This window comes from Equus asinus, chromosome 3 (assembly GCF_041296235.1).
Source record: "Equus asinus isolate D_3611 breed Donkey chromosome 3, EquAss-T2T_v2, whole genome shotgun sequence".
Classification (NCBI taxonomy): Eukaryota; Metazoa; Chordata; class Mammalia; order Perissodactyla; family Equidae; genus Equus; species Equus asinus.
The window spans coordinates 81523600-81535143 of record NC_091792.1 but is presented as its reverse complement, the minus strand read 5'-3'; the positions used below and the strand labels follow the sequence as shown (position 1 = coordinate 81535143).

The following is an 11544-nucleotide window of genomic DNA, read 5'->3' as shown; positions in this document are numbered from 1 at the left end:
TGAAACTGATGCTTAAAATACTCCAGTGTCACTGAAAAATCTCTGTTACTTAAGTGGTGCCGTTCAATGGCAAAGCAGAATGTCAAGAGTGGAATGGACCGACTCCTCTGCTGAAGCGAATGAGACTTATTCACATTCGTGCCAGGTGTCACCCGCTACACAGTTACTAGACAGTGCAGCAACCAATAAGCCCAATTTTAATAACAACTCACTAAGACATTTCAAGAAACACTTCTTACCCCTACATATTTCCAGATTGCTATAGAAAGATACAATTATAGTTGAAGTATAGGCTTTATAATAGGAATCTGTTTTAAAATATGAAAAAGATCAACAGAAAGAATTCACACCGATGAAATTCTGTGGGCTGATTTTCAAAGTTAGAAATAAGAATACCCACTGCTAATGGAAGCCCTGCTCTGTGCAAACATAGTGTGGTATATATTAAACAATCACACATTTGAGGTATTAGCTGGAAAAATATATATATATACACCTATAGAGGGACACATCCACAGAATATTCACAAATCTATTGGCCCCAAAACCAGCAGATAGTAAAATTAAACGAAAAGGAATCACGTACCAACAGGAAAAAGTTACCCGCAGGGATTTTACAAAAAATGTGGTTACATAATCCTTAATATAAGGAGTATGTTTTGAATTAATGTTTTGAGGGAGAATGTTTCCATTTACATGAAAATGTCTATTTAACAGTAACAAAACAAAAAAGGATGCCTGAATTCTAGGACTGTGTTGCCTGCCAGATTATTAAAGGGATTTGTAAGAATTCCTTGAAGTTCCTCATCCTATCCACTTTTTCTTTGTAATTAAAATTTTTAAAAATTTGGAAGTTACTGTGGTACTACTCTTTTCTTTTTCATTGGCTTATAGAAAATTTTATAGATTTTACCTAGGCAGTAGTCCAATGTGGCCACAGATAAGGGTTTTCAGCTATTTAGTGAAAATTAAACTTTAGATTTATTGTTCAGAAGTTTTTCTGTTCAGATGAGAAAAAAAACGACGACTGCCCTTCCAGTTTGCCTCACTTTGTGAAGACAGATAGTAATATCAGTAGTATTACACCCCAGCTTCATATGTGGAAGCTAAATTAATGCACAAATCCTCCTTCTGAACCATGTGGTCCCTTGACATAACACTTAACTGGAAAGATGGCTCATTTGGTCCTCAGGCCAACGTCAAGAAATATTTCACTGCCTTAATACAAGTGGGAGATTTATTTTTTTAATGAAATATGTAGGAATACACTATTAAGTAAGATTAATGTCACATTAATTAAATAACAGCTGCATTTAAAAATATTATAGATCAACAAAGGGAAATCAAGAGATTAATCTTTCTCTCGCTAACTATTTGACAGACTAGTATAACTGAAGATTTACTAAGAAGAAAACTCAAGCAAAGAAGTGCAAAGTACAGGGCTGGAATTCCACATGCCCGTCCTGTGAACACCTGAGTTGACACAAAAGCAGTGGCTTAATGCCCTGGCATAGGTATACCTTAAGGACTTACTTTTCTCTACCAAGTCTTTGTAAGTCATAAATAAGAATGTGATGAGTATGAAACAAATACTTAAAGATTCAAATGCAATCTGTTCCCAAAATATATTGTTTTCACTTATTAAATGGATTATAACTTGAAATAAATTCTCAGATTTGATCAAAATAAATTCTGAAAGTTACAAATGATTAGCACCAGTCCATTTGGGAACTAAGGAATCAAAAGAGGAGCAGAAAAGGTACTACTTATTTCTCTCAAACCCTCATAAGCAATGATGTCTGTGTATGTTTAAAAAGGGATAAAATGTAAAGCATTAATACATATAATTGTTGTCAAACTTCTAAAATACCAGCCAGAGAAGCTAATAAAGCAGTACTCAAAGACTGAGGGCTTTTCAGCAATGACTAAATGAATAGTACAAGTTATCAAATGAAATCGCAAAGCTCTTGTAGCTAAAAGAAAGACAGCAAAATGTTGGAATTTTTATTAAAGAGTGGCAAACATGAAAATCTTATTACATCTCAAGATAGCTGAAGTCTTCTTCACAGAATTAACCCAAAATTCTAAGACACTTGGTTGGACCCTTGCACCATTATATAGGTGACAGTAAGGACTTAATCTTCCCTTGCATACTTTCTATGTGGCTTAAATTTTCAGGCACTCTATCACTCATTTCCCACAGTTGGTTTGAAAATTTCATTTTATCAAAAACATTTCCCCAAACATTTTATGGAATGTAATGGGATGCAGCAATGCAAGTGAAATATAATACTGTCCAAAAGCCATGTACGACTTCAGAGTGTACAGCTTCACTTAACTTGATAATTTCATCTATCCCCTTAAAGTCAGGATTAAGGGAAAAAGAATCAGTCAACAAGAGTTCAATTCACACAAGCATCAACCACAATAGTGTAAATTTCCCACTAAAACTGGAAAAATATAGATGAAAGTTTTTCATTTAAATTTTTATAAGTTTTCTGATGCAATATGAACTTTCAGGTTAATTAGAATGCTATGACCTTATTTTTTTAAAAACTCATTATATGGGCTCAAGAAAATATTTAAAATTGTATTTTCTTTTAAGCATTGCTATTTTTTTAAAGGCCTCATTTCTAAAATAAAGTTGGTTAAGCTGTCCAGCTTCCCTAGGATACTATATTATTAGTTTAACCTACTTATTCAATCAGGCATATCTATTGACTCACCTGGAAAGAGGGATACAAGAAAACATTTTAAAAAGAATGGTCATTTTAGAAGTTTTATTCAACAGATGCTATAAATTAACTACATGCCGAAAATATCTTTAAACAAAAGAACACTGCCACTTTAACTAGCATCTCTCACACACAAAAAACTACTAAAGATGTGTTCATATTCCATTAACTGAGTATGAAGCAAAATCATTAAAATATTACAACTGTAAACATACAAGACTAGAAATCAAATAGTTTCATACCCAATATCAGGCACCAAAAACCTCAATTTCCAGCTGATCTCTGTAATTTATATTATGGATTTAACTACAAGGAGCTTATTGCTACAGGATTAATTGAATTAATAGTGAATAGATTTCAGCTCAGAATTTTGTAAGGATAACTTGCTATACATCACTATTCCACCTGCTGCTAGCTTTCTGCTCACTGCTGCCTGTGGCCAAACAGATCATGCTCTGACCCAGGAAGCGTGCTATAGTCTGTCCATATGTTTAAGAGTTGGCAATCAGGATAAAAGGCACAAAGCTTTATTTCAGTAGTAACGTTTCTTATTACTTATTTGTAGAAGAACCCATTTACTTTTGGATCTTGCCTAAATGATCACTAAGAAGAAACTGCAAATTTCCATGGGGGGAAAAACAGGTAGGTCCTCTTCTCCATAAATTTTAGCAGCATTTAAAAACATACATATGAACATTTGGGGGCCTTTTAATTATTAGAATTGCAAACGACATAACTGCAGTTTACTGTTGAAGACCCTTTTTGTTTAATATCTATATAGCCATTTCTTCATATTTTCTTTAAAATCTATCAGTATAGCATTTCATTTGTATGCATGGCTTAGCAATTCATAAAACTAAATAAATAGCAAACTGATAGTCTACACCAGTTCATTTATCTCAATATATATTTTGGAATATAATGGCAATATTAAAAATATCAATTCCCTCTAAGCTGATAATGCTACAAGATTTTACATAAAGTTAAACAGGCTTTGTTTTTTTTCTTTTTGAAAAAGTTTCATTGTTTAAATTCCACACATTTGACATCTGACAAGGAAGATGTAATTTTGTCATAGAACATTTATTCCATCAATTTAAACTGACGTGTCTCATGGAACTAAACACTAAAAGAATTCAAATAAAAAGGCAATAACCGGTATGTACACAAAATGATCATCCCATAAATATTTACACGACAAGGAAAAAAACGGAGAATCACTAAAACTGGAAACTGCTACAGGTGTGATAATGCTTTCCCAAGACATTTTTAGTTAGGAATCATTTAAGCTTTTAAAGTGAAAATAACTGCAGAAGCGTAACTAAAATATTAATTTTAGTCTTCAGTTTCTTACTATTTAAAGGAGCCAGTAGGCCATAAACAGTCCAAGATTTCAGGGACCAACTATTCAGTTTAGTTTTTAACATCAAATCTTTTTCTTTAGCTCTCATGATGAAACCAAACTTACTTACAGAAAAAACAGAGTATGCTAAAAGGTGTAAATAAAATTCCAGTTCATCCTCCTTTATAGATACTGGTCAGCCGCTCCAACTCTTTACAGTTGTCCATGCTCAAGGCATCTGCCTTCCTTCGGAGTCGATCGTCACGGTATACTTTTGCTGCATATTGCATGTCTGTTTCTATTAACAAATAAACATATTTTGCTAAGTAAATACAGTCATTCCTTGGTATCCTCAAGGGATTGGTTCCACTACTCCCCATGAACACCCAAATCCTCAAATGCTCAAGTCCCTTAGTTGGCCCTCTGTATCTGAGGATGCAGAACTGGTGGATACAGAGTGCCTACTGTAATAATTGAGATCACCTAGTTGTTTAAACTCAAATAATGTTTCATAGAAGCCCTTCGATATACTTCTATTAACTGACTTTTTAAAAATAGTTAAAGCAAGCCAAGTCCTACTCCTAAAAGCCATTTGGAAGCCTAGCACGTAAAACACCAGAGCTGCTCTGGAGAAGAAATAAGGGTAGAATCCCATCAACCCCTTCCACCTCCACCCGTCTCCAGTGGTTTAAAAGCGACTGCTCTAACTTATCATCTTGACCTCTTATCCTAAAGACATCATAGACTATCCACTACCGTTAGTGGGTCTTTTCTGCTGTGACCTTTTGTTAAGGTTTCAGCTTAATTAATTATGCCAAGACTTGAGCAGAAAAATTTAAAATCTTGTTCTGAGTTTGCTTGAATTAAAAAAATATGTAATAAACTTACTGAAGGTACACAAAAGAGAAAAGAAGCTTGCTATACAATCAGAGTAGTGGTACTCAGCAAATAAGTACTTCTGAGGCTTCCTTCAGTATGTGGACAGCATTACTAAGGGAAAACAAATGGACTAGAAATCAAACATTCTTCAGGGATTCCTTGTTATTTTCCTGTTACTCAGCCATTTCACTGTTTATTAACACTTCTAAAGGCTGGGAGCACTTAGAGAAGATATAACAAAAAGAGAAAAAACTTGGTTACTTTCTGGAAAACAGTGGCTAAAGTAGAGGACATCAGTCAGGACCACATTCAAAATATACTCAGAGGTAAGAGAGCAGGCGATTTCTCAGGATCTGTCAGAAATGATGTTTATTCAATCAGTCAGGGTAGGATTTAACAACTCAATCAAAACCACTCCACCCTTTTTATTTACAAATGTAAAGACTTGTAAAATCCATCTGCAGATGATTCTTCCCAAATAAAGTAGATAACCTAAGCTCACAGGGCTAGTAAACTGCAGGGTCTAGATTCCAATTCCGACCTCCAAGTCCTAGCCTAATATTCTTTCCATGATCTCAAATCACTGCTTCTATTTTATAAAACACCTCTTTTACCAATCTAGACATTAGAGAGTGTTAGAAGTGACCCTAAAAAACAACCTGGCAAAAGAATATCCACTGGCCAACAATCTTTCCAATGACATTAATTTAAGAAACAAGATAATTTTATCCTAATCAACAAGTGAAACATTCAATCAATAAATTGTTATACTGAGCTCCTCCCACTTCTACCTTCATTCAAAACCCATAACCTCTAGATGTGCTAAGTTTGTTGAATTTTTTTTTTGAAAATTTCACAAAACTTGACTACTACAACGAACATGCTAAAACCCTTTACCTTGATTGACCAATTCTTCATATTTTGTCAAATTTGCTTTAGCTCTCTCTACAATAAAGGCTGTTGTTACTGTTGTGGTGGTTATTATTTTGCAGACCTTTTGAGAGTAAGTTGCAGACATCATGACCTTTCATTCCTAATTACTTCAGCATGTTTCTCCTAAGAACAAGGGCATTCTCTTACATAACCACAATACAATTTTCAAATTCAGAAATTTAACGATATGACACCATTATCTAATATGTAGTCTATATTCAAAGTTCCCCAACTGTCCCAATGATATCCTTTATAGCATTTCCTCCCCAGCCAGGATCACACATTGTATTAGTTGTCACGTCTCTTTGGTCTTTAAGAGTTTTGTCTTGTTTCCTTAATATTTCTGAACACAAGCAAGTTGTTTTATAAAAGACTTATTAAAATCAGATTTAGTTAAAACTTTTGATATTAACTTTAAAAGACACACATAAATGTGTACAATATAGCTGTAGACAACTTGGTGTAGTGGAGAAAACATGGACTGAAGGGTCCATGAAACCTATTAATACTGATCTTACCAGACTGTTTAAAGATTAAACTAAATTATGCCAAGCAAAAACACTTGGCTTATAGTAGGGATGGAATAAAAAATAATTATAATGAGTAACAATAGTGAACACTTACTGGTGCAAGGCATTACGCTAAGTGTTAACATACATTATTTGTTATGGTCCATATTTTAACAATGAGATAACAGGTTTAGAGAGGTTATGTAGTGTGGCCTACATAATGTGTTGGTGGAGCCAAGATCTTGCAAGGCAGTCCCAAAGTCTGCACTTTGACCATAGCATTACACTATCTTCCATAAATATGAATACCTTTTCCTTCCTTCTTTCTCTTTATACAGTCAATTATCAATTATTTAAGGAAATAGAATGTAAGTAAGCATAATCCAAAAATCAGCCAGTTAGCTGAGGACTAGAACTTGTATTTGAAAGTGGATACACCTAATGCGCTAGTCATTCTTTTAACACAAAATAAAACAGGTCTTTAATACATTCATTCATACAAATTCATTAATCATTCATCCAATTGTTCATACATCCATAAAGAATTTACTATATGCCTATGATGTGCAAAAAATTGTGCAAGGTACTACAGAACACAAAATGAAATGACATGAAATGAAATACAATAAAATAAAATTTGGTACATACTGCCATTAAGACCTTCAGCTAATGCAAGGTTTCTCAACCTCAGCAATATTGGCATTTGCGGCCAGACAATTCTTTGCTATAGGGAGCTGTCCTGTGCATTGTAGCAAGTTCAAAGCATCCCTGGCCTCAATCCATTAGACGCCAAGAGTAATCCCTTCCACCCTCACCCCGTGTTGACACACACACAAGTTTCCAGGTATTACCAAATGTCCCATGGGAGACAGGTGAGAATCATTCCCAGTTTAAAACCACTAGTCTAATGTAATCTTCTCCACACGGAACAGACTGATTTTACAGACTCAGAGACTTGGAGACCAAGGAGGTCGTACTTCCTCTAATTGCCATTATATAGACCAAGGCCAGAGATAAGAATGCTCTTTGAAGTATACAAAGGTTATGTTTCATCAAATTTTCCCTAGTGGGTGAGAGACTATGGTAACTGCTACCATTTTCTGAGCAATTACTACATGAGAAACACTTTAGCTATTGCCTGATTTAATTTTCACAACAAACCCATAAATTTAGGTATTATTGAGAAGACTGTGGAACATAGTGCGTGGATTCTGGAGACAAATTGACTGGTTTTGAATCATAGAACACCTCTATGACCTTGAGAATTTACTAATCTCTCTGTCTCAGTTTCCTCATATATAAAATGAGTATAATAACCTCATAGTGTTGTTGTGGTGATTAAATGAGTTAATATATATATAAAGTGCTTGGGACAGTGACCAAAACAATAAGCAGTAAATAAATGATAGTTATTTCCTCCTCCCACTCATCATCATCATCCATTTGACACATGAAAGAATATACTCACAGAGGTTAGAATGAATATTTGGCCCTAATCATTCAGCTAAAAATTTCAAACAAGGATTCAACTTTAGTCTAATTCCAAAGTCTACACTATATGGTCTACTTTATTATTCCGAACTGACAGAAAAACAAAAACTATAATAACACTCAGTTCACATGCAGCATCTCAGTAGATTCTTATGGTCAACCTTTTTATAGGTGGAGCTGCCTCTTAAATTAAGGAAGCTGAGGCTGGAAAATGCTAAACAACTTGATTAAGTGTTCCCAAGGACTTCTCTACACACAAAATAAATAAAGGAAAATGAAATGTCCATAAAACTCGTACATTAAATGCTAAATGTGTAGGCTAAATTAATGAAGAGTTTCAAACTTAACTCTGAAACAGAATGCATATTAAAATTGATGACACAGTTTATGTGCCAGGATTTTTTCTTTCTTAGTGGCACATAAAATGATGCATGTTACAATTGACAACATCTTAAATACACTGAAATTTGGTATTATTCACTTATTCAACCAGATATTTACTGATACAACAATAACACAAATACCATTTATCAAGTCCTTCCTAAGTGCTAAACACTGTTATTAGGCCACATGTACATTGAAACACTTTGTCTCATTTAACTATTGAGTTCCAATCATGTGCCAGGCGGTTCTAGAATACTTCTTCAGTAGAGAAATCTATAGTTATCAATTCCAAAGACTCTGAGTAAGTTTCTAAATGTTAAACATTTGACAAACTTACTTTGTTGTCTTTCTTTCCAGCAATTATTTCGAATATTAGTCACATAATCTTCTTCCACACTCTTTTCTACCTTTTGTAATAATACTCCTTTATATTCATTTTTAAAGTCCTTATTGACATAATAGACGACTCCCAAGTTTTCTGTCTGCATTTTAATAGTTTGTCCTGATCCACTGTAAAAGAAATGCTTGATCATTACTTTTTTAATTAAAATTGTACATTCTGATCTGCTACTCCAAACCAAGCTAAGAAAAGCAATTAAAAATAATTAAAAAGTTAATATTGGTAATCATTTATTCACATTATCTCCAATTGCCTAAAACCACCATTCATGTCATAAAAAGCAATCATATTTTAATATACTATGTTCTTATAAGTTCTCTCAGTTTTTAGTTGACAAAAATCTTATTTGGAAAAAATAAGAAGGTATTTCTTGTTTTTAGACCAATCCGTTTCTAATATTATAAAATCACTGGCAATACGATTTTACAAAGTTTCCTTTATATTCATTGTATTACAGTAAAGTTTTCTAGAATGGATGCTGCATTAAATTTCCTTTATGTCTTGACCTCTGATATATAAAGTATATTATGGAAAAAGACTTCACATAACAAAAAAGTGATATTTGGTTTTATTTAATCAATATTTTACAAACAGAGGAGTGAAGTGATTCCCCCCTTAATGACACAAATCTCTGTAAGATCAATCACAATTTTATTTTTGTTTTTAAAGTATTTTTATCTTTTAAAGTATTTTTTGTTTTCAATGTCAACATGTTACCTATTATAGGAAATTGCTATCAACTTCGAAGACAGCACTTCTGTCTTTATCCACAATGCAAGAAAAATGTAAACTAACAATATAATACAAATTAATCACTTGAGAAACTATTTTTAAAATTAGAGACTTTTAAATCTGGTACACTTGTGGTAATAGAAGATTTGGCACTTAAAAGTTTAAAAAAGCACAAAGATCTTTAAAGGAAGCTATATAAGAAACAACAATTCTTTTTGTAAAATTTCACTTAGCTACTTACGATCTGGGATATAAGGAATAAGGAGGACTAGAGACCATCAACTGGCTTAATAACGACACGAGGATCAATACGATAATGGGCATCAGCTGGATAAACACAGAAAAACCTCCCTATAAAAAATCATCAAAGAATAACAAATTGTAATATAACCATAGATGTCAAGAATCCAACAGTTGTCACACATTTTGAGAGGCAGAAAGGATTTGAGATCATCTGGTTCAGTGCTCTCAAATCTGCCTGATCTAACAACTTCCTGGGGTGAGTCTTCAAAATACCACTTTCCAGTTGCTTCACCTGAGATCCTGATGTGGAAAACACTGATTTAACCTGATCTCATCTTACAGATGAGGACGTTCTCCTTTCTCTCATGCACAGAGAGACCACCACTATGCAGAAGGTTGTAAAGCTCTTTTCACCTTGGATTTGAGGGTGGACCGTGGAAGCTGATGAGTGGCAGAGCGGGGGCCCAGGCCTTTTAACTTGTAGTCTAGTGCTCTTTCCACCTACCTTTCTACTTTATGTAATTTAACTGCTACATGCAATTAGGTATAACTGTATTAGAACAAGGAGAGTTACTTCCAATTTACCTTTTTCAGTATTAATTCTAAATCCTTTAGGACCAACAATAAGAAGTTACCTTCAAAACATGCCCACTGCAGGTGTTATCTTCATTAGAATCACAGAGCACCAAATGTGAAGGTGTCATATGCCCAACCACCCTCCACCGTGACTTCTACCCTGCTCCCCTCATACCCCTGAGGGATTGTCTAGTCTCTACCCCTCACCTGTGGTGGGAGAAAATTCATTACTTCCTTTTAAAACAAACTGCCCTATTTTCAGACAACTCTAATTACTTTTCCTGAGCTGAGATTTGCCACTTTATGATTTCTAATTATATCATAAACATACATCTCCTCTTTCCTCTTCTCTTTCATGTCCACTATGTCGATGCTGATGTTGATGGCTATAACCAGCTCGTCCATTTGAAAATGAATGTACACTACCTAGAAAATAAAAAACAAGGTTAAATTAGGGATAGCAATTATGATCAGAAAAATCCTATTTTTACATTTTTAATTTTTTAAATTAACTGAAAAAATGCATATTTAAGTAGTGAATGCTTATGGCCCTCTCCTCTTGTCAGAGACGCATGGAGGGAAACAGGGACGATTCTCGCCGGACCCTACTTCCTTTAAAGTAAAGCTCCCTCTTCAGGAGAACTTGAACACTGCATGCATAGAGGACTTCTGCTGTAGTCGGTTGCTTTTACAAACCTTGGATCATTACTCTGAAACTCTGCCTTCTGCATTTACCAATGAATAACAAATATCTCTGAAAATCAAGAGATAGTGCTCTAACTCATTTTTGAAAAAACAGCTGCGTAATATACTATGGTATGGGTGGACCACAATTTATTCAAATATTCTCTTGCTGATAAACATTCAAGCTGTTTTCAAATAAGGTGACCAACCAGAAATGGCTACCAATGACAAAGTAAACAACGTTATAACAAACAAAAGAACTATAAATCAACTACCAGAAAATTCACTAAAATCTGAAAGATTTTTGATTGTTTCTAGCATATTTTCAGTCAAAATTATTAGTCTGAATAATTTTTCTGTGAAAGGTAATTATGTATCCTAATACATCAAAATACAGGTTATATTTTCAGTCATTAATTTGTATTTAACATTCTCCTTCCTTCAAGGATGCTTTATAAAATGTCCTATCAATGACCAATCTTTCTGAATAATATTCAGACAGGGCCACCAGGACAAATTATACTGCTACATGCATAAAGATTCTCCTAATTTTGAATAGAATGTTTAACTTAGCACATTAAGCATATGCTGTAAACAAGACTGGAGCTATAATTTTAACCACCTTAGAGGAGCTACT

General features: G+C 34.0%; 1 protein-coding gene across 2 annotated transcripts in view; it reads right to left on the bottom strand.

The window, feature by feature from the left end:
* Positions 1 to 816: 816 nt before the first annotated feature.
* Positions 817 to 11544, bottom strand: part of DNAJB14 (DnaJ heat shock protein family (Hsp40) member B14) — a 52250-nt gene continuing 41522 nt past the window's right edge. Inside the window, exons 5-9 of one of the 2 annotated variants that reach the window (XR_006524624.2) lie at positions 10555 to 10649; positions 9646 to 9755; positions 8610 to 8782; positions 4965 to 5066; positions 3797 to 4374 (exon numbers count right to left, since the gene is read on the bottom strand). Coding sequence is in view for 1 of the 2 variants with exons in the window: in XM_044766376.2 (XP_044622311.1) it covers positions 4250 to 4374; positions 8610 to 8782; positions 9646 to 9755; positions 10555 to 10649 (503 nt within the window). In the remaining variant the exon portion in view is untranslated. Of the gene's footprint in view, positions 4375 to 4964; positions 5067 to 8609; positions 8783 to 9645; positions 9756 to 10554; positions 10650 to 11544 lie in introns of both variants that reach the window. The other variant, XM_044766376.2, reaches the window with a different exon arrangement.